At 49.7% G+C, this 23,367-nt stretch overlaps 1 protein-coding gene across 1 annotated transcript in view; it reads right to left on the bottom strand.

Moving 5' to 3' along the window:
- Positions 1-450: 450 nt before the first annotated feature.
- Positions 451-23,367, bottom strand: part of GPC1 (glypican 1) — a 57,768-nt gene continuing 34,851 nt past the window's right edge. Inside the window, exons 2-8 of the mRNA XM_026038722.1 lie at positions 17,345-17,736; positions 7,629-7,794; positions 5,844-5,974; positions 3,898-4,017; positions 3,360-3,493; positions 2,822-2,997; positions 451-2,659 (exon numbers count right to left, since the gene is read on the bottom strand). Of these exons, the coding sequence (XP_025894507.1) occupies positions 2,436-2,659; positions 2,822-2,997; positions 3,360-3,493; positions 3,898-4,017; positions 5,844-5,974; positions 7,629-7,794; positions 17,345-17,736 (1,343 nt within the window). The 3' untranslated portion in view covers positions 451-2,435. The remainder of the gene's footprint in view (positions 2,660-2,821; positions 2,998-3,359; positions 3,494-3,897; positions 4,018-5,843; positions 5,975-7,628; positions 7,795-17,344; positions 17,737-23,367) is intronic.

Here is a 23,367-nt window from a genome sequence, read left to right as displayed (position 1 = left end):
TAAAACAGCCCTGTAACTACAGACTTAAGTCTCCAGCCTTTTTATTTATACAAGGATTCAAAGAACATATTTCAACTTTAGATAAACAGTGCAAGAGAGTTACAAGTACCTTGGTAACAGAAAGAAAGAGATAACTGTCCAGCTATGCCAATAAGTGAAATAACTCTTATTCCCGCAGATAGAAATGCATCTGCTTAAAGCAAAGGTGGACCTTGGATATTTTGTTATGCCGTAGCCCCTACCAAGCCCACCGGAGAACAACAGGCAGTTTGTCATCATCGGTACATGAGAAGGAGCTGCGCTCTCGAAGCCTCTAACAACCCTCACCCCTGGGTAAAAGATACATGTTATGGCACAAAAGAGCAGGCTGAAAGACGGAGACACTTGGAAGTCCGTGATTCCCGGCGCTCCCRGGCTCTAGACATCCCCATCGCGGGGGGACAGCCCTGGACAGCTTCCTGCAGGCCCCCATTTTTGCAACACATCAGAAGTGTGAGCAAGAAGCTGGCAAAACAGGCCAGTATCGGGGAGCGTTTCTGCTGCACACGGACTGTTTCTCAAGGCTTTTCCGCAGCAAAGTGGGCTGCGAGGTTATATTATTGCGAAAGGACCTGTAATGGGAATAGGAAACAGCTAAAACGTGAGCTGGGCCAACACCACGTTCCCGGCTTCGCGTTCAACACGGGCCCCTTTGCGCCCACAGGCTACCTGGAGTGTCACAGGCTGGCAGCCAACTCGCTGCAGGCAAAAGGAAASAGCAAAACTTCCCAATCGTCCCATAAAGTGAAACATGGACCYTGGGATTCGTTCCTATAAAGTCTTCAAACCTCCCATTCCCTTTTTTATTTTGCAGAGGGTGCAATTTTTAATGCCCTGTCCTCTCTTGCATTTGCAGGATCTCTGCAAGATTGGTAGTAGGAATTTATGCAACTGAAGGCTAATCCTTTTATTGGCAATCCTGTTCCCCCCGCAAAAACAGTATTTGTTTAGAGTAGTAAAAKGAATGTGGAACTTGACATATATGTAGAAGTAAATAAGTCCATCTACACCCTGTGCTGCATATCTCTGCCTCTGGGCTTTGGTGGGTCTTGGGACTGTCCTTGTTGTGGAAGGATTTGGGGGCTCCTGTTTTTGAAGCCCCACTAAATTAGCTCTGTTTTAACCTGCTGGAAGAGGCGCACAGCCCGGACAGGCTGCACGGGTGTCACCATGATGGGAACAACMGCTCAGTGACAGCCGGCCGGTGGTACCCGCCTGGGCTGAGGAGCTGCCGCCGTCCTTGCCCGGCCTGGCACGGGACTGTGGTTCCTTGTGCTGTCCCCTCCGCAGGGAGGAGCGCGTGGCAGGACGGGGAGGGAAAGCAGGAATTCACTCCAAAAAACATGATTCAACGAGAAAAACAGACACCGAAAGAAAAATACCCCCAACACCCCCCTTCCCGTCCCCCATGGGCGCTACCTGTGGGGCCATCCCCTGGGCACAGACACCGTGGAGGGCTGCGAAGCACCGGCCCCTCTGCCCCTCTTCCTCATTACCCAGACCGGGGCCGTGCYGGGCGGCCCCGTCCATCTGTCCGTCCGTCCCGCGCAGCCTCCAGCTCCGCGTGTTCCTCTCTCTCGCTTCCCTACCACGGTACTGCACTGCAGGTAGAAACTGGGTCTTCTCCTTAACTCGGGTTAAAAAAATGGCTTTCCAACTAGCATGCAAAGAAACACCCCCCCCAACCCCACCCCTAACACTCACTCCCAGTCACTTAGATGTAGGAGACCTACGCTGGACACTGCCATCAGCTACGAGCTCTAGTCAAGACACCCACTTGTGGCCTTGCCAAAGAAACGGCGCCTTCGGCACCCCGGGGTCCAACAGCCACTGCCAAACCGGCCGCTAGGACCCACCAAAACCGCTCAGAGCCGCCACGGCCAAGGGTGGAGGGGAAGGAGCATCTCTGCGTGCGCACGAAAGGCGGAGGGTGGCGCAGAGCCTCCCCGGCCGCGGCGCTGACCGGCGCGGTCTCTCCACGCGCTGCAGCGCGGTGCGGAGCGCGGGGTTGCCGGCCCCCAGGCGCGGTGCGGGGTCGGGAACGGCGGATCCCGCTGCAGGCGGGAACGGCGGCCCCGGGACGCCTCGCTGCAGCCCACCCGGGGCAACGCCAAGAGTAAAGCAGTGAGGTATGGAAARGAGGGCCCAGCACGGGGGAAGAGACCAAGAAAGAAGAAAACAGCCCGAGCGCTGTCAGAACTAGCAAACAACTGAAACCTTTTTCTCCTCCCTCCTTTCTTTTTTTCTTTTCCTTTTTTTTTTTTCCTTTTTCCTTTTTCTTTTTTTTTTGCCAAGGAGAATTACATATGTCCTTTTTGTCGGTCGGTCGGTCGGGTGGTTGGTTTTGGCAAAGTGACGCCCTCGGCCGCAGTCTCTTTCCCGGCTGTGCCAGTGAGTTACCGCCACAAGCGCTGCGTGGCCAGGAGAGCCACCGAGAGGAGGAGGAGGAGGAGGAAGGCGGAAGGCAACGATCTGCTGCTGGCGCCGCTGACRCCGTGTCCCGACTGCTTGGGGATGGCGTGCGTCTCGGGCGGCCTGGTGCTGGGGCTCTTAGCGAGTCTCTTGCCGCACACGTCGTCGGGACAGGCGTCGCCGCTGCCGGAGCCGCTCGTGTCGTCACCTGCACACGTGGGGACAGGCTGGGCATGAGACAGGCGCGTGGGTGAAACCCCGCGCAGCCCCGGCCCCTCYGCGGGGCTTGGCCACGTCCTGGGGACCCTGCAGGCCACCCCAGCCCGTGCGTGGTCCCCTGCCCGGGCCCTGGGATTTGGGCCGCACTCACTCGCGTCTTGGAAGTCCACATCGTTCCCGATGTTGGCGTTGCCCAGGCGGTTCGTCATGATCTTCAGCTGCATGATCTGCTGGCGAATGGTCATATCCGGCTTGGTGATGTCCACCTCCACCTCTGGGTTGTTAATCTGGTTGGCCAGGCCGTCCCCCATCACCTCGGGCAGGTAACTACGAAGGGAAGAAATAGGCTTTGGTGCCTCCCCCACACTAGGCTCCCCTCTCCCTCTTTCAGGTGCCAGTAGTAACCCATCAATTCTGGAATGTGAAGAAGCTGCAGGCTGGTGGCACTGGCTTACCAGGCAGGTTCTGCATGTAGGCTAGGCAGGCCGTGCACGTTGACCCGTGTCTGGGGGCAGGATGAGGCCCCCAGAGCTCTTCTGGGCTCCCAAATGCAGGAGGCTGAGTGCTGGTCACGGTACCAGCCAGGATTTCACCCCAGCAGGATTTCATGCCAGTSTGTCCCAGCAGGAGGGGCTAAGGTGGAGGCTGAGGGATGCTGAGGAGACGTGTCCCTGGCCCCCTCCACATACCTGCCCTTGGTCATCCCGTTCCAGCACTTGTCGTCTGCTCCCGAGCCGGCCGTCACCTTCTTGCTGCACAGCACGTTGGGCAAGGTGACCCAGTAAGACTTGAGACTTGTCAGGTTCCCTTTGGCATCTAAAACCTGTGGTGAAAGAAACGTCATGGGATTCCTGATTCCCTGTCTCCTGATTCCCAAGTCTCTGCAGAGCCAACCCCTGTGTGCAGTCTGCGATGCCAGCAGGAAACCAGTGGTGGAAATCTCAGTGGTGGCCAGTGACAGGATAAGGGTCAATGGGTGTAAGCTGAAACCTGGGCAGTTCCATCTCCAGGTRAGGAGGAACTTMGTCACTGTGAGGGTGACAGAGCCCTGGCACAGGCTGCCCAGGGAGGCTGTGGAGTCTCCTCTCTGGAGGTCTCCAAAACCCGCCTGGATGCCACCCTGTGCCCCGTGCTCTGGGTGTCCCTGCTGGGGTTGGACTAGATGATCTCTAGAGGTCCCTTCCAACCTCAACCATTATGTGAAAGGAGCTCTGAAGACAAACTCACCAGCATCTCCAGCGCTTGCGCAGAGGATTTTGCTTCTAACGTGACCTTCCCCCGTCTTTTCTTATCTTCACTACTGGAGCCTTTTGTATTGATTTTGGGATTTCCACAGCCTTGGAAAACCTGAAAAACAAACCATACTCTGTCCTGTCGTTTGATACTTGTTTCTTAATTAAATATCACTTTTTGCTTATGTTTTTATTTTTATTTATTTACTAATATTTCCTACTTACCAGATCTCTGAGACTTGGGCTTAGTTTTTGGTCAGATCACTCATGTGCCATGATTTATTTTCAGGCAGGAACTACTCTTGGCTACTACCATCAGGCCGAATGTTCATCACAAACACAAAATGAGCACATGCTTTTGGATGAATCACTGATGTTGATATTAGATTATTTCTAGTAAGCTTATCTGTTCTTGTACTCAAAACCAATTCTGGGAGGTCTTCAAAGAACACGATGGGAGTTGGTGACATTCATAACACCAGAGGTGTGGGCTTTGAAGGCCAAGAGCATATGAGGTTCACTGATTTGGACAGTGGACTAGGGTGGGACACCTCTGCTGACTTTAGCCATGGGCGTGCAGCAGGGGAGGGCTGCTGCATAAACATGCCATCATCTGTCAGGTTGGTCATTTCAAAGCCAGAACTGATTTATGTTTGGATATTTCCTCTTATCCCAACTGCCTGCTCAGATTCCCTTTAGCCAGTGGAGGGCAGAAGTGCTTCAAAGGCACGACTCTGCTAAAGGTCTCTCCTTTAGGATGAAATGAGGGGCTCCTTGGAGGTGCCTGTTTCTCTCAGTCTTTCAAGCCTCTGGACAAYGATCAGTACACAGAATAACATCTTCCTGAAGACACCTTGGGCTCAGGCAGCTGAGTCTCACTGTAGCTGTGTGTAACTAGTGTGCTCACAGAGCCAAATTTAAGCAGATGCCAAAGCTCACGTGGGCTTTTTACAGTGTTGATTTGATTCAGGAAACAATAGTCCTCGTGAGGAAGGCCATCTGATTCAAAAAGTTGACTCAGAGCTTGGTCCGATTACCTGTGTGTTGTCAGATGCTTTTGATAAATCCGACTTTGCAGAATCCCTTTAGTGCAGAGAAAGCAAGAACTCAAATGCCAACTGGTATCGACAGCACAGCTTGTGGCAGCCGCTTGGTGCTACTGCTAGTGGAACCCAAAAGCCATCAGCAGCGTCCTGGTCTTGGCCAGAGTCCTCCAGGTGACAACAAACCTCAATGGTGTGGTGTGTTTGAAGGACATAAAGCARAAAGCAGAAGCCTTAGCAGGCTGCTGTTTTGGGTTTTTTTTTTTTTGGTTTGGTTTTTGCCAAAGCTGTGCATTCTTCACTTGCATCCATTGASGGGATCGTGGTTAATGGATGAACATACTAGAAATAGAGGCCAAAAGAAAAGAGCTTCTGCAGAGAGCTCCTTGAAAGACAGGTGAGCGTCAGGAGAGCCTGTTTCACAGTCTCCAGATTGACTGTCAGATTGCAGGCCTGTCCCATAAACCCAACCTGAGCACCCTGTGTTTCACTGCAGAACATCCCCCTAGGCTGTAGCAGCTGCTCTCTGCCTCTGAAAAGGGCTGTGAACTTTCTGCAAAAGCCTCAGTTCAGTGAAAATGCTTTAAAGCTCTTTGGACGCAGACACCGAGGCTCCTGAGAGCAAATGGCACTAGGTTTCCCACGGGTACTGCAAACTCAGCATCATCCTGCATGCCTGGACCTAAGGGAAGCTGGCTGATGTGACTGACAGGAAGACCTGAAAATGCTGGAGAAGGTTTTTCTCAGTATAGGATGAGTGGCCGCTCATCATTAGAAGAGTGGGCTTTTAATCTTTCTGCTTTTATCTCCCTTAATTCAGGTGACTGGTGAGCAGAAAAAACAGCCCTAGCRACTACCCACGGTGTATAGGCAGTCAGGGCAGGGCACACGCTCTTACCTTGGCTGTGATTGAGTCTTTGTTTTCTTGCAAGTTAGAAATAGCTTCAGCAATCCTCATGTGAATAGTTCCTATTACAGTGTCTACATTGTAYGGTCCATCGATGCGATCAGCCACCACTATCAGAGAATCTAGCAAAATACCAACAGAGACACCCTTTCAGCAGACTTTGTACAAACCAGAGTCAGAGCAAACCCTCATGCTGGGTGGGATAATATTTGGTCCCTCAGCAGGCTGACTTTTGAAAAACACCTGTCCATTCTCACTTCTTCCCCCACACACATTGATTTTCCTTTGGAACGGGACAACATTCAAAATTCACTRTTTTTGGGTGTTGCAATGGCAGAGGAACAGAGGTCAGCTCCTGCAAGTGGCAAGTGACTGAGCCTGGGCAGTGCTCCTGTCTTGCTGGAGTGCAGAACCAACCCTGCCCACACCACATGTTCTTCAGCACTCCGCTTGGTTGGAAGGGAGGACAAGCTAGTTGCCCACTGGCTCAGRGCACTGGGAAATGCCACTGCCTATGAAGGCTGACAGTGTCCAACAAAACTTGGAAGGCGATCTTAGAGCAGAGCCACAACTGGCTGAGGCACCTGAAATGGGATTTTTACAGAGTCTGAGTTTGTAAACTGAAAATTATAGTTCTGGAAGCCACCGYTGAGTTGCTGTCTATCCCTGAGGAGCTCTGGACTCAGTTCCCAACCACTTCTGCTTTTAGTGCTCAGGAGCTTAGAGGCCAGGCCACACATAAGCTACATCAGGATTTAGGGACTTGGCATTCAGCTACACGTGACCCCAGATGCTCCAGTGTGGTTAGTGTCCCCCAGGGCCCACCAAAAACCTCCCAGCAGGGCTGGGATCTGGCAGGGTGCAGTGGTGGCCACTCTTCATGTGGAACAGAGCGTGTCCACGTTCCTGTGGCCTCTCCATATGGAGGAAAACAACTGTGACGGCTTCATGTTGATTTTTCTCTCTCTATAAGAAGGGTCAAATCCCTAGGTCTAGGCTGAAGAATGGTACCATTAGCAAATGGAGYGATTCATTAGGAGTGATTAATTATTTTATTCCAACTCCTGATACTTCACCCATCCGCCTGGCAGGAGAGTGTCACGGCAGATGGTGTGATGTTGCAGAAAAGCTTRTTCAGCATGAGTTTGCACGGCCCACATTCTTCATGAATAATGAAGCCACCAAGTGAATTATTCCAGGCACTTAGCTGACTAACAATAAAACATCTCCTGCATCCTCCAGCCCCCCACAGCGCGTAGTGCCACCTGTGGCACTGCTGTAAAGGACTGATGCTATTTGTGGGGCACAGAGCTCATCTCCTGCGAGCAGGAGCCCAGCCTGACRGGGCACGGAGAAAGCCCACCACCCCTTCAAACTTGTGAGGAACTCAACTCAGTTCCTTGCATTGGCAAAGACTACCAGCAGGACTTGGCACAAGGACCTCAGAGGACTTCTGTGAGGCCTAGGTGAGGTCTGTGCAGAAACACAAGGTTCACAGTGGTGCTGTGCTCATAATGGAGGCCTGATGCTGAGCCCAGTTGGACAGGAAATTATTCTGGTCAGCAGAAGGCTGCAGGGAGTAGAAATTTAACCATCACTGAGGGAATAAAATGATTACTACAATCCATAGTATGATTACTATGGATTGAAGGGGAGATGACTTATAAAGTCCCCAAGCAAAACTGTCCCTGCAGTCTAGCTGGCCTTCTTCACCCTCCAACCACCATCTCAGGGGGGTCCAAAAGGTGCTCTTGGTAGATAGCACAACTGCCTTACCCATCAGGTACTTCCACTCGGTGTTCAAGTCTGCTTGGTTGGCCAGGCAGCCCTTGACAACGTTGAGGCAGTAGTTGTTGCATGGCTTCACGCTGGACATGCCCCGGCAGTGGGGACAGTACATCAGCTTCATGACGGCACGGGTGCACTCATGGCTGAGCGAGACCTAGGGCAGAGAGACACAGAGATATCAACACGGGCTGGTGAAGGTTCCCCAGGCAGGACTCAGGGCTGTGAGGCATCTTTTGGGCACGCTGCTTCCCCTCCTTGTGCTGCTCCTTCCCTCCTGCCATCCCCTGAATGGTGTCTCCATTATAGGAGTATGAGCTCTGGGGCAGGGGCCAGTTCCTCTGCCTGTGTTTGCCTCGAGGGGACTAGGAACAAGTTGGATGTGAGCAGAGACCCTGGAGCATGCCAACGTGCCATTCCCCTGCCACCTGGGGTTGGCCTGTGCCAGGAACCCCTGGGAAAGTGGCACAAGGACAGCCTGGCGTGCTCTGGCCATGCTGCAGCAAACCAAAAGGAACAAGAGCCAGCATGAAAAACAAGGACTGCACCAAAGAGTGCTTAGAGTCATCAGTGAGGCTCAAGGACCTGGGGCWTGGTGGTGTTTTTAGGGAGTTGGACTCAGTGACCCACGGCCCCATCTCAGTCATGGGACCCACCAGCCAAGTGCACAACAAGAAAACCTGTTCACAGGTGGAGCACCACCACTACAATACCAAACTTCTGAATAACTTCTTGGAGGCTCAGAGGCAGGCAACAAACTTCTTGCACTGAGCTTAGCCCTGCAGCCTTGTGCCAAGCACCTYCACCAGCTGAGCCTTCGTGTCCCTCCTGTGGGACTGCCTAGGCTGTGCCAACAAGCTGCAATTTGGTGATATGGACACACGCTGGGTTAATGCCCTGGAGCCTCTGCAATCAGCAGCCCTCCATTGGAGCAATTCGGGCAGGAAGGGTTTGCTGCACCACCTGGCAGGTGCAGCCTCCTCTTCTAACTGCATCTGCAGGTTCCCAGCTGCAGGCACAACTGGGAGGTCTCAGGTTCATCTTTGGAAAAGAAGACAGCAGGAAATACAGGGAAAGACCTGAACAGCAGGCCAAGGAGGCCAACCTACACCACAGTACAAAGCTTGTGGTGCTCACACATTGCACGTGTACCCAAGCGCTTCACAGATGTGATGTTGGAGACAGCCTTGCCAGCCTCGGACTAAACTAACCTGATCCATCRCCACAGCGTTAGTGTCCATGCACTAACCAGAAAGCTCAGCACCTGTTGTGCTTATTTACAAAAATAAACCTAAGAGTCTGCAGGCAAGTTTCCTTGGTGCCTTATCAAAAAATAAATATATATAATATATAATATATAATATATAATATAATATATAATATATAATATATAATATATATAATACATAATACATAATATATATATAATATACCAAAATATAACCTTATTGAAACCTTCTTCAGGTCCAGGACAAAAGTCTATGACCCTGAACAGAGACTGCTTCCCTGTCCCTGCGACCACCAGCTCCCAAAGCAAGATGCTTTTGGATAAAATGCAGAGTTCCACAGCAGCCTGGAGGGCTCAGCCTTGCAAAGACAACAAACATATGAAGGCCTCACTCTCCTTGGAGGGTTTTCTCTCTGCCTGGGTGTCCATGTGCTCTGCAGCCTGCAGTGCGGCCCTGCCACCAGGAGATGGAAGACGTGTCCCACTGAAAGGCATGGAGATGCGGCCAGTTCGTCCCTRGAAGAGGCAGGTAAAGGCACATGCGACCACCCTCTCCCACCCAGGATTGCAGCCAAGCACTGGGAATCACAAACTTTCACGGTGAAACGCTTCTGTTTCAACCCTGTGTTTAATTAACCAGGATTAAACAGCAAAGGAAAAGACAACAAGTAAGACTGTGTTGAATGCTAACAGGCTCTCTAGCTGAAGACCTCCTGAAAATGGATTATCTAGTGTACAGAACAGGCAATGCGGCTGAGAAAGCAGCTCCCACCACTCCTTCTGCAGCATGTTCACAAACACGAGCTACACAGCAGGAGTCCAACACAACCTGCATGAGCAAGAAAGTCCCCAAGACAACTCTGTCTGAGAGGCGCTCCCATTCACACTTGGCATCGACTATCCGACCGTAACCTTGGCTGATGTGAACTCGCACAGGGCAAAGCTTKGAGCTCCCAAGCATCCAGGGACCCGCTGCACCGCGAGTCACGTAGCTGCGCCGGGACGCTTGGGGCTTTTCAGGGTAATGATGAGAAGCAGAGAACAGCTGGTTCCACACACACATCCCTGCCTTGGGTAACTGCGGCTGGGCCGGGTGGCCTTCTGGAGCGGAGGAAGCCAAACTGCTCTGGCTTCTGAACAGACGGGCAGCGCCGCTGCCGCGGGCACCRCACGCTCCTCCGGGGGCTGCAGGGCAGCTACCAAACGATGAAGAGGGAAGTCATCAGCGCTGAGAAAACAAAGCCATTCTGCACCCAGCCAAATCCTGTGGGGGACAGCGGCAAATGACCTGCCTTGGTTCAGGAAAGCACCGAGGTTGGGTTGAARGTACGGGGAAAGCCCAGTACCCTAAAGGCAACAAGGCCATTTTGCACACAGCCCGTGAGGGCCCAGCGGCCGCTTCCCAAGCATTTCTGCTTGCAGAGCTCCTCGTTTTCGTGCCCGCCTTTTCCCCAGCAAGCACAAGGGCCAGGGTACGACGCGAGGGTCACGGCGAAGGGCCCCTTCGCGGCCGCTGCCTCCGTCGGGGCGCTGGCAGGCCCGGAGCGCCCCGCGACGCCGCCAGCTGCCGGCCAGGCCGCGGCCCGTGGAGGGGCCTGCGGCTGGCAGCTCCTCGGCGCCGGCCACCCGTTGGGAGCTGCTGGGAACAGCTGCCCCGCGGAGCTGCCGCTGGAACAGTCGCCAAGAGCTTCCCTGGCCACTGCACACGGACAGCTTGAGGAAAGGGGCTTGTTCTTTGTGTAAACGGGGCCAGGGAGCTCCGGCTGCATCTCCTGCCCTCCGCTCTCCCCGTCCCCGGGGCCTCGAGTGCTCTCGGGAGCAGCAGGTGCCACGTTCGCGCACCAACTGTTGCTCCGCCRAGTTTGGCGGGCGCCAAGACAAGCTTAAGCTCTTGGCACAAAGGATAAGCATTAAGTTTTCGCTCATGCAAAAGCCTGGGCTCAGTTATTTCTCCATGGAATTATTCAAATCTCTTATGTCCACACGGCTGCCTTCCCGCAGGCAGGCCACAGAGACACACCAAACACAGGGAAGAAGAACTACAGGGGGTATTTTGAAGCAGGATATTAATGGCTAACCTCCCAATAAGCCTTTCTGAAGGTGAAAAATCTRTTTTTCTACATTAGCCAGGATTTTTTAGAGAGGGATGATGGGATCTATGGAGATGCTTCCTCTGGGAAGGCCACAGGTAGCCACACTTGTTGGCTTGGAAGTTCTTGTTGGCTCTAGAGCTTGTTGGCTCTCTCTCTAGGACATGACCAACAGGTCCCTTTGCCCTGATGGGGACCTTTCTGCAGAAACGTGACTATTTTCCTTGGCCAGAGCTACCAAAGCATTGATAGCTCAGTCAATATGCTTTAGAAGAGCTGAAATGCAAAGCCCTTCATTTTAACAGGACCAAGGATTTCTTTGATCCTTGTCCCTTTGCTGTTATCAGGAACTCAGTGGCCTTCTCCCTTAGATCTAGACATGAAAGTCACATGCAAAGAAACCCTCCTCTGCAAGGAACAGCTCTTGCAGGGTTTCATCAGAGCTACGCCGTGGTCTGTATGGGGTGAAGGCACTGGAGAATGTGTCCGTTGCTAGGCTGAAGACATCTTGTGCTCCTTAGGCTGATGTCCAATCCCTTTCGCTATCTAGAAAATAAAGTCATGAGGAACCGAAAAAGACCTGAGCATTAAAATCTTAAATAAACAGGAAAATCAAAACAGTGGCAGCAAACCCCAAACACCTTCCTCTCCCAGCCCCACCAAACACCTTGTACTCTTAGGGCTGGTTAAACCACAGAGAAACCTCACAGGGAACCACGAGGAGGATCCCTCTTCTCTCTCCTATACACATTCCTGCTGTGAGTGCAAAGCAGTTCCTCCAGGCTGGTAACACAGAGATTGACCCCCCGCCACCTGCTAATTAAGACATTTCATCCTCCTTTGTTCTGCTTTTCCCCTCCAGACTGGAAAAGGCATGGAAATGCTATGAGTCACCTCCTGCTCAACGGCTGGTGGACGCCAACCAAAACCTGATGGAAAGCTCTTCCGGCCTCCSGGCTTGTGCTACCGTTAACTGATCAATACACAATGTCCCTTGCGCGTGGCAGGTGGCCCCAGAGCAGAGGCACGCACATGTCTGCTGAGGAAGTGCATGCTACCATCATTGCTCATCTTTAAATAATGTGGCACAGCATGAAGACAGTACATGACAATAATTGATTCCTCTAAGTACCTTCGGTCTGGCCCGGCTCGTGCTGAAACGCAGGCTGCTAACTCTCCCCTCGGCGCCACTGTCACTGTAGCTTGGGTTTTAGAGGCACTTTAGGAAAGCAGAAGCCCCCTGGACTCAAGCAACGTTTGCTAATGTCATTGACAACACCAGGAAAGCCAACAGGGCAACCCTGACGTGAGCCCAGAGCTCGCGCATGGCCTGCAGCTCCCCTATCCATGGGGTGCCCAGCTGGGCCCCTTGCCAGTGGGGACTGGGGGTCCAGGGGTGGTTGGGACACGCTCCCCTTCCACCATGTCCTGCTTGAGCTGGTGGGAGCTGTACAACTTCTTCAGGTTTTCCTGGTGGAGCATCACTAACACAAAAGCCTGCTTAATAACTTGCTAAAATATATACTGCAAGCAAACAAAACGTAAATGGAAATAAAGTTAGCCACTTTCTTCCACTGCAAGCTAGCAGCAAGGCCCTAGGCAATCATCTCAATGTTATGGTGTCATTATTTCTACAGTTCATCTTCACAGACCTGCCCTCATGAAAGTCAAAATAAAGTCTCCTCGGTGGACTTCAAACAAGCCATGATTTGACCTGCTTGCATTTCAGGCCAATGTGTTCACACATAATTTTCCACATCTTAGTGTACAAGTATTAGAGCTTGACTTGGACAGAACTTCCAGCTATATAGCTTCCATAATGACCTTAATTCTCTGTGCTGCTACAGCTTTCCTTTAACTTCAGAGACAACTATAGTCCTTTCTTAGTTTTATGACCTAGAAACTCCATTAAGATGTCCACAGGAAATGCACAATACTTTGAAAAGATATTTCCCAAGCATCTGAAGAAAAGTTATCGCTAAGAGATATGGCTTGGAGCCAGGGCACTCCTCATTTAGTTGTTAGAGACACAAATAAATATGCCAAAGAAAGCAAAGCTCAACCTAAAAATACATCGTTTCTATGATATCGTTCAGTTAAAATCTACATACTCCATTCTGGTCCSAGTGACATCAGTGGGAAGAGTCCCGTAAAGTGCACGTGATGAAATGATAAGGAAAAAATAAATATACCTTTGGGGAAAAAAAATCTTAAAATAGGAGACCAAGTGATACGGAACAATAAATCACTTTAATTAAAACTACTTTATAGCCGAAGATAGAGAAGTTGATGTGAGYAGCAATGAGCTAATGCAGCTGGAACAGGTGGCGGCCTCATAAAAAGCATCGTGCCACGGAAAGCAGTGACATTTCAAGGCGGTTGTCATCAGGTATCAGCCTGCAAGCAGGGCTCGACTCCAGAGCYGAGCTCGGTGTTTCTCTGTGGCTCCCTTCCAAAGCCTGATGTGTCTCTGCCTTGTTGATGGGGCCACCAGGGCAGATGTGAGTCGCTGGAGGCACAGCAGAAATCCTCATAGCCTCTCGGATCACGGCTCAAGATGGGAGCAGAGCTCTCGGGTTTGCAAGGCTCGTGATCGAGCTCCACAACAGGGTTGCTGTGCTGGGCTTTGCTGTGTCACTGCTTACCAGCCAGCGGAGGACGGGCACACGCAGAGATAATATGGCAGGAAATTGAGAGCACGTCGTAACTCTCAGCACCATTGAAAGAGACATTCGTTTCCCTCATTTTTCCTGCTCCTCAGCAATGTTTAAATCAATTAGAGTAAAACCAGTAATTTTCACAAATGATTTGCTGAGAGGAAGTTCTGCAGGATGAGGCTCTAACTTGGTTTCTCTCCACCAGCTCCCTAAAAGTTGGCAAACATTCAGTCTGGAAGACTTCTCACCAAAAAGCTCCCACCGGGGAGTTTATCAGGACACTTTCATAGCACAGAATCCCAAAAATGCAGAAGTCCCAAGAAAAACAGCCACCGCCTCTGTCTCTCTGCACTGAAAAAACTTCCAGGAGACCTAAGTTACCCTCAGTATTACCTAAACTGCAATATAATAGTGGTTATAAACTTTATAAAGTGGAGACACAGGAGGTGAAACTCCTGTAGAATGGGAGAAGCAATCAACTAATCAAACAGGCCAGGCGCTATTGAATTGACACTTGAGTGTACAGAATGGTCTCGAGTGCAGACAGCTCTTGGTGTTCAAAGGGTTTTAGTCTCTGCAGGACATGCACACAGCAGTGCAGCAGTGCTCTGGAGAAAAATGAGCTAGATCTTTCTGAAATATAGCAGGAAAAATATGCCCTTCTTCTGTGCCTTCAAAGAACAACTCGAACTTTTGATTTATATGTTTAATCCAAATTCAATTACAAGCTCAGCCTTTGCGCACATACTCGCACTCATAAATATCACCAAGACACCTTACCRAACCACAGGACCCTTTACTCTCAACCCCTCCATTCCCTTCTCTCTTCTACTGAATCACCCACCAAGTTAATATTTTAATTTTCCAAACAACATCCATTGATTTGTAGACCTTCTGTCAGAGGAAGGTTSGGTGAAAGTCACAACAGGTGGAAGAGAGATGCAATTCCTCCTGAAATAACCCCAAACCTCCCTTAATCTTGAATAGGATTTAGAATGTTCCTTGGTGCAGAGACTAGAGCAACATGACCTGTTTCAGGTCATCTGCTGTGCCAGATGCTGGTAAACCCTATCTTGGCTCTTAGAGACCAGAGGAAAAGGGAAGGAGAGATGGGGATGAGGCTTCCTCAGGAACAACCTTCCCGGAGCCCCCAGGAGCTCAGCCCTGCTCAGTGACACTGCAGTTTTCACAGCCCGATTCCCAGCGGCACCATCTCCACCAGCATAAAAACTTGAAGGCTTTTTATCTCTAAAGGCTTCTGATTTAAGTATATTACTGGATATAGAAAGAAATCTGTGAAATATGTAAGGACGAGGTCACGACTGTGAGGTCACCTCATCCAGCTCAATTTGAGTGTGCCCAAACAAACACAAACYTCACTGCAACGCCAGTTTATACAAACAATCTCATTAAAATAAGTGAAATCCTTTAAACAAAATAAAATGTAATGTATGCTTGTGTGTACTTGCTGCTGATGTTCTAAATAAAGCCACCGAAAGCCAGGTCACAAAACTCTTGGGATGCACTAATTGTGCCCAGCCTGTTCTAGCWAAGTCATTTAAGAAGCATGTGAAAAGAGGCCGTATGCTTCAATTTATTCACTCACATTATTTATTACGGCTAGTTCACCCAAAAAACAATTGGGAGCTGCAAGAAGGAAGCCAACTCTCTTCTTCCAAGCCATGAATAAAGATGGAGTAGGATTGGGTTGCATTAATTCTGCAGTCTTAAAGATGTGAAGACCAGGAATGATCCTATTGTCTTTGTTGAATTATCAACTTGCTGGTAATGTAAAGCATGGTTAGAGAAACATTATTTCCTGTATGTATCCAACATGCTCATTTAGCTGCTAAGTACATGTTAATATTCCATTTTGATGCCTCTTTAATTAGATTTCCATCAAAATGCAGCTTGATGCACCATGTGTTAGAAAGTTAGTCATATGGTAAATAAGAAAGTTGCCATTTACCATACAGTAATATAGAAGATTAAAAAACAAGACAAATATGTACGGTAAGCCACAGCAGGACTTGCACAGAAGTTATTTGATAGACAATTTTCATTATTAAAACAAAATAGAGTTTAGTGAAAAGCTCATAATGAATAAAGAAAATCCAATGTATTCAGTTTCAAAATAAGAACTGGCCTTCTTTAAGGACACTAAGAAAAAGCAAGCTACTATTAAAATAGATGATTTTACTGTTTCTAGCTTATGAAAATGGCATTCGTTTACATCAATCCACACTACTCCAGAGAAAGGAAGCAATGGAGAACTGGGAAAAGGAAGATTGTTCTAGTAATTCATGTTCTGACAGATCAGAAAAATTCATTTTGCAGTGCCTCCCCCTGCCATGCTTTGGACACTGAACATTATTTCTTCTTCTGGGAAAGTCCTTGACCTGGGACTTTTGGGAAGAGCCTTAATGCAGGCAATAACTAGCAAGCTCAGCTTGGATATCCCTCCTGATCACCCTGCACCTCTGCAGGGATTTTTGCTTTCCTTTCTCAGGTGTTTATCTCCCAGGCCCTGCAATTTGCTGTCTCAGTTGGGCTTCGTGTCCCACTGCCTGGTCTGGGCCAGCTTRAAGTCTTCACCTGCTCCCACAGACCTCAGAGCAGCAGCAAACACAATTTTGGGGCAGCTGCCAATGCCTGAACAGAAGGAAGGCTCCTTAAGAAAAGTRGGATGCTCCTTGTGCCCCAATATTAACACTTCAGAGCACCAAGCCTGCTAATTTATTTCCCCTGGTCTAGTGGCTTTCCCCTAGACTTCCTCACCAAAATATTCAGCATTGGTCCGCAAGACGTTCAGCTCCATGAGTTATTTTTAAGGAATGCTGCCAGCTGACAGGAGCACTTAGTCTCAGCCTCTGATCTTAGCACGAGCCTTACAAGCTTTCTCCTAACGTCATAAATACAAAGCAACAYGGAAAAGGACAAAAATCCAAGCACCGGTGGTGGCTCTCGCTCAGACTAAAGGAAGAGTTCGGCGAGTGCTCAAAAATACGGGGGCTCAGGGCAGCTTCTCCCTTTGCAGTTGGACAACAAGATGCACAACATCTACAGGATCAGTAAGAGGTGTGAAGGAAGGGAACAAACAACCAGCTTTGACATGAACTTGCCATCAAGAGGCACACGAGAAAAACTCCTATCTGCTCACTTGACAAGGACCTTTTTGCTGAAAACCGCTCAAAATGCTGCACTTGGCTTTCAAGGATCCTGGCCAGACACTGTCCTGTACTTCAGATGGGCATGAGTGTCACTGCACGGGGCAGAGCGATCCCTTTGCCAGCTCCTGGAGGGCCTCTCCTTGCAGGTGATGGCAGTGCACGGCACCAGCACGGAGGGAAAGCAGCTGGTGGGATTCAGAGGCACRGCGCCTTCCCTGCTAGCAAAGTGCTGCGAATCTGGGCAAGTGACAAAGTGACTTTACATGCTGGGTGACTGGCATCTCCTTGGCACGCTGCCACGCCGGTTAAAATGAGGAGAGGTCTGGTTTGTGGCGGGCTATAGCTCACGTCTCCTGCGCTCTCCGTGTTTGTAACAGCCCCGGCTGCCTGTACCTTTCTGCTGATGGGTAACCCTCAAGCAGTCCTTTATGAGACTGAAAAATGCCTCCTGGCCTCATGGTGAAAACTGAAGGCAGATAAAATCCCCCTTTCTCCCAACCAAAAGGAGTTGATTGCCTCCTGCTAATGTGAGAGTGGCGGACTAGGAAGAACACAGACCTACCTGAGAGACCTTTCTGACCACGTCGCTGCCCACAAGAAAGCCCTGGGCGTAGGAGCGCGCTGCAATGAAGGCTCGGGTGGCCTTCACCTTCAGGTCCCTGGGGACCTCCCCGAAGGGTTTGTGCTGCTCCGCATGCTTCACCATGCAGTCCAGGTACTCATCCGTGATGTGGTACTGGGGATTCATCAGCTTGAAGAGCCGCTCCAGCAAGCGCGTCCAGAACTCATTGAGGGCCTCTTCCAAGTTGATGTTGGAGCCCCTGTAGTAGCGGCGGAGCTCACTGTACAAATCCTTGAAGACCTTCATGTTTTGCATGTACAATTCCCCATACATGGTTGGGAAAGCCTCATAAAGGGCCTTTTCCGATTTGTTCAGCAAATCCTGGAAATAACCTGGAGAGAGGAGAGAGGGAGAGAAGAAAGGAGGCAGTGATGCATCAGCTGGACAAGCAGCAGCCTAATGGGTTTCATTTTCTGACAGCACAGCTAAGTGCTCCGTGAAAGAAGGGCTCCCGCAGAGCTTTTTCTCCAAACAACCTTACCCATCCTCTCAGTTCTGACCAAGAAAATTCAAGGAAAATCCACTGCATATCCATCAGGGATAAGCTGAGAGAGGAGATCTTCCCCTCTGCAGCCCCTACAGGTATCCACATCCTCCCTGCCTCCTGCGGGATGGCACGGAGGGGACTCTGCTTCCCTTACCGATGGGTGGAAATGACTTWAATCATGATTCAAATCAGGAGGAGGAAAAATGATTGAAACGATCATTTTCTTTTTGGTCACGTTGGTACTTTTAGGGCCTTTAGGAAGCAAATTTGATTATATTATTCCTTAAATCTAAATTGCTGGTATTTTTTATTTGTGACGCAGGGTGAGCTCTAGCTGGACGGCGCGTGTTACTCAAAACGCATTAAAAATGACAGCGTGTGTACTTAGGTATATAAATTACCTGAAGTGCACTAGGAAAGTTCTGACAAATGCACATATTGCATGGACAAACCTGTATTAAAGCAAGTGTTTTCAGTGAGGCAATGGAAATGACTATAGTTAAATGCAGCCTTCAGAGCTTTAGAGCTACAAAGCTCATTTGCACAGGTCCTGTTTTCTCTCATAGGTTAGAAGAGCCATACCAGTTTCCCGGCTACTAATTCTTTGTATGATACATGTCTTTCTGTCAAAGGATTGGAAACTGATGCATATAGATTTGGTCATACATTTTCTGGACTTCTACTGACGAAAAAGGTATTTTCTCAGCTCCCACTGGCCTCAGACGTTTCACATTAGAGACTTCCTAGCAGAGAGCCTTTCCTGCTGAGCCAAGCCTGGGCTCCTGCTCTTTCTGCCGGGTCCTTTGGAGCTGACGAGCTGGGGTCGGGCTGCCCAGTGGTGCCCAAGGCTGGCAGGSGCTTCTGCAGCCCGAAATTCAGGCAAATCAAGCTCCCTTTCCCTGGGCAGTGACGGGCTCCGCTGCTCACACCAGCCCATTTCTCCCCCAAACTTCACCTTTCACCCTACAGCTGCCTAACCACTCAAACAAATAACCCATAATGTCCCAAAATGGGAGGTTTTTTTTTTATTTTATGATTTCTTCTCACTTCCAGGCTCAGAAGCAATTYAACCAGCTCTGCTCAAATGAAACCTCCCTTTTAACAGAGGCCAGCGCCGAGAAACTTCTGCCTCAAATATAAAAGGGCCAGGAAGTTACGAGCCAAAGGCAGGTTTTTACAAGGCAGCCAAGCCGGCGACCTTGGCCGCTGCTTCTCCTGCTCTTGCAGGAAGCGGGAAGGTCCCTCACCAGGGAATGAAGGAACCCGCAAGCCCTGCAGCTCGGGGAGCTCGCACATCCCCACCATTCCCCAGCTCACAGCTCCCCAGGGCTCACAGCTCATATTTTCACAGCTTCGACATTTTCACAGCTCTGGATTCAAACTGGGAAGCTGTGAACAGCGAGGCAGGCGCTGGTAGTTTCTCCCTGAAAAGACAGCAAGTTTTTTAGCCTTCCTCCCCATCTCCCAGCACAAAGTATTTTTTTTTTTTCCGAGCTCTTTGATACCATTTGCTCACTCAACAGCTGGGGCACACTGGGGTTGTCTCAGCTATCAGCATGACAGGGGGGCCACGGGTGTAGGGAGGATGAAGGGGTCATTGAGAGAAGAGCATCCAAACGGCTCCTCATCGGGGCACATGGCAGGTGTGGCTTTCTTCAAAACCCCATGAATTTCAAAAACATACTAAAAAAAAAGTCAGAATTGAGGCAATGTGACTGAATCCTATTAGATCTGAATATTGCTAATATGAATATCACTATATGCAAGCCCACCGTGCACCCAGGGCTCATAGCTCCCAAGGGAGGCCCAGCGAAACCCAGAATACTGGGCAGCGGACACCCAGTGAGAGGRCACTAAGTTGTCCTGCATACCAGTAAAAGCAGGGAAAAAACCAGCCCAGGGACATTTGCTGGAGCCTATGGAGCCCCCATGCACAGGGGAGCAGGGAGACACGCGTTTTTGGGCCGCATTCCCATTTAATACACTGCTCATCCCAGTGCTSATTTGCTTCTCCTGTTGGTTTCCATGCTCTCCTGGCAGGCTGATATTAGAAGAGAGCATTTCAGCAATAAATTTAAGCCATTAAAACCCCAACCTAATGCTGTTCCTCTCTGTTTTCTTCACTTGGGCAAGGAGGGTGATATTTTATTTATCAAGTTGTTATTACTCATTACTAATTTAACTCATTATTAATTAAAGCGTGCCCAGGCTGGGGGGCCGGCAGTGCCGTGGGGCTGTGGCCTGCACCTCCGATGGGCGCCGTCGAGGAGGGAACCGCAGCCCAAGGGCCCCGCTTCCCCTCGCGAGCAGCTCTGCACGGAGGCAAGGAGGATGGTGGCCTTTTCCTTTGGCCCTATCCGTCCCCTCACCATTTCCAACTCTCCGAAACAGCTTTTTGTAGCGGTTCTGTTGTCCGTCTTCCCGCAGCCCAGGCCCGCTCTGCACAACACAGTCCCTCCCTGTATATTCTGCACTGCTCTCATTCACCATTTCCCTCTCAGAATTGCACCCTGGACCTGGACAACACGGGGCCAAAGGACAGCAAGAACRACAAAACCTTCAGCTAAAACAACTGCAGACTTCCAGGATTCCTTAGGGGCGAACTGCATTTTTTCTTCACTGGAAATAACAGCTGCACTAACTGCCAGGATTGCATTTCCCTTTTTTTTTAAGGAATGACTCGTGTTAGTCTTTCACAGACGTCTGTCTCCAACCGAGACATCCCAAACCTTCCTTCACTCCTCCCAACCAATGAGTCCCCAGATGTATGGTTAAGAAACACCGAATTTCATCCTTTTTCTGCTACTGCAGCCTTCATGGTTACCTGCCACCCTCTTCAGCAGCGATATCTTCTCCAGCTTTGTGTCACCAGCGACTTTCATGACCACATCTCTTAGCATTTGTGCCACCTTAGAACCACCACCAGGATCTCCCTCCAACCCAACAGCTCTTCCTTCAACAYAGCACGTTGCTACCTCCCCTTTGCCAAATCTCATCTTCCAATTCTTCTACTCGTTTCCATCTTCTTCAGCTTAATTAACTACTCAAGGCATTGATGCAAATGCCTGTGAAGTCTCTTAAAACGAGATTAATTGATAAAACAGTCACCACACAAAGAGTGGTGAAGGCAGGTAGCTATATAGGATTTGACCTATTTTCTAGAATAGCTAGCTTTGGGTAAGAGCTGAAAATGGCTTAGCTTAAACTGTTTTTAGACTGTGATATACAGTAGGCAGCTTGTTTCTTTTGTCATGAGGAAAAAAAAAGGAGCCTTTGAGAAAATAAAGACCTTTTTTTTTCTGCAAAAGAAGGCAGCTGTGGCCTGAAAACCTGATCAGGAATATGGGAGCCCTAACTGAGAGGCAAAGAGGGAGACAGCAACCCCAGGCACTTAATAGAAAAGCTGCTCTTCTCCTGCCCAAATTAGGATAACATTTTCCTATCCTATAGCATAAGCTTGGGGACAAGAGCTGACCCTTCTCGAGCAGGAGCAAACCATGGACATGCTGTTGTCCCCACAGCGTGCAGGAAAGGTGCCTGGCGCAGCGGTGACGGATCTGGGTGTCACAAACACGGTCATTTCTACGCACTCAGTGGCTCCTGGTGTCCCCCAGAGCGGATAAACACTCCCTGGATTCAATTTAATGCAGCAGTTCTGCAAAGTTTCAGGCCAGGCCCGTGCYGGCGCTGCAGCGGGACAGGTGCGGGTGCATCCTTGCATTCCCGGGTGGAAAATCAGCCAGGGGCAAGTGGCGAGCACCTGTTCGGAAAGCGATCCCCGGCGCCAGCCAACACCCTCCACGATCCTGGGATATGGAATGCCACTAGCTATTCTGCAGCTGGCATCCCAACCATTTGCCTGTCCAGTTCCTCCATTGTTCAGACCTTTAATTCCCTTTTTAGGGAGCTGGACCCGAGTGCTGAGCGCTCACGTGCGCTCCAAGGGCTGGAACAGCCAGGCAGGAAGGGGCACCCGGGTCCACATTTGCCAACTTCTGTCCTTTCTGGATACACCAAATATTCACATATTGAGCAGTGCAGGCTCAGACCAAACCTGTCTGGTCCACAGCTCCATCCAGTGCCAATGCTGCGTGTTTGGGAGAGCAGCTCGGAACCTGCAAGGGATTTTAATCAGGACTCCCTGCAAATAGGTCTGTGCTCCTCTGGCAGAAATGAGTTGTCCCAGTGGGCTCCAGTCCCGCTGGTTTCACAGCAACCCCTTTAGGAGAGGAGGACTGGGAAGGGCACGTGGGATCCATCAAAGCCTCACCCTGGACCTCGTCTCCATCCAGGGGAGCTTTCGGATAACGGAATTACGTGAGATCAGTTTTTTCCTCTACGCCTGCCTGCATTTTAGGGCAAGTTGACAAGCACCATGGACACCCTGACGGGAACAAGAAGGGTGCAAGAATGATCGTGAGCACTGCCCGTGCCCTTCCAGGGTTACTCAACAACATCTGCAGGGCTCTGTAACCATAAAATAAACTCAGCAGCATTGTACAACACTGAGGGTTGCTGGAAGTGATGATCATGCTAAAAAGCGTGATGCATGTGCTGGGTAAACGCGCAGTATATATCTATGTGGCAGAGGAATCTTTCACTCCAGAAAGAAAAGTGTGCCTCTGCCCCTGGCAAAAAACAAACAACCGGTTGTAAATCTCACAATTGCAGATGAGGGACCCGGCCAAGGTAACCTTGGGATTGCAGGTAAGGGACACACGGCAGGGAGGTGTCACCCCTGTAAGTAAGGGACACGTCGCCACACGTCCCCACTTGCAGAGAGGCTTACGCAGCTAAGTGTCCTCACTGCACATTTTTCTCGAGATCACCACTCTTTACATAGGAAGCTTTCAAAAGCTGTAGGCTTTTGCTGCAGGGCCAGAATTCACTTTGGATATTTATCYTTTTCATTTCTGTTGCTCTCCACAGAATGGCCCCTAGACAAACTATTTATTGTTGGGTTAATGAGATCATTTAAATCCGTGCTTGCCACTGCATTTTTGCAGTATAGAGTATCTAAGACACCTGGTCTTTGGACATCTAAATATCTTGGATATTTAAGACACATGAGCTTTCCCAGCGGAACCAGGAGGATAGAATTTACCAGCTGTGGGATAATGTGTCGGAGAGCAAAGTTCCCATGTTATTACTGCAGAAGTTTATCTACACAAACCACTTAATCTCTAGGCTTTTCTCTTTCAATGCTATCAGAAAGGCATCTTGTCCCTTCGGAAAATTTACTTGTTTATGACAATCCCATCTACAGAACCAGTATAAAATGGCAAAATAGGCAAAACTGAGAGAAGACACATTGTTAACAGACAACTGAACACAGACAAATATATATATATGAACCATATGTAGCTAGAAACAGTTAGGAGTGCTAAGAATATATGCATATCCAATAACAYGCATGTTTATTATTTTAATGTTATTTATAATGTGTAAATCACTATCAGTTGGTACTTTAATATAG

Source organism: Nothoprocta perdicaria, unplaced genomic scaffold (assembly GCF_003342845.1).
Source record: "Nothoprocta perdicaria isolate Ctin4 unplaced genomic scaffold, notPer1 scaffold_217, whole genome shotgun sequence".
NCBI classification, from domain to species: Eukaryota; Metazoa; Chordata; class Aves; order Tinamiformes; family Tinamidae; genus Nothoprocta; species Nothoprocta perdicaria.
Note: the sequence above shows the minus strand (reverse complement) of the source record. Positions and strands in the feature narration are given on the sequence as shown.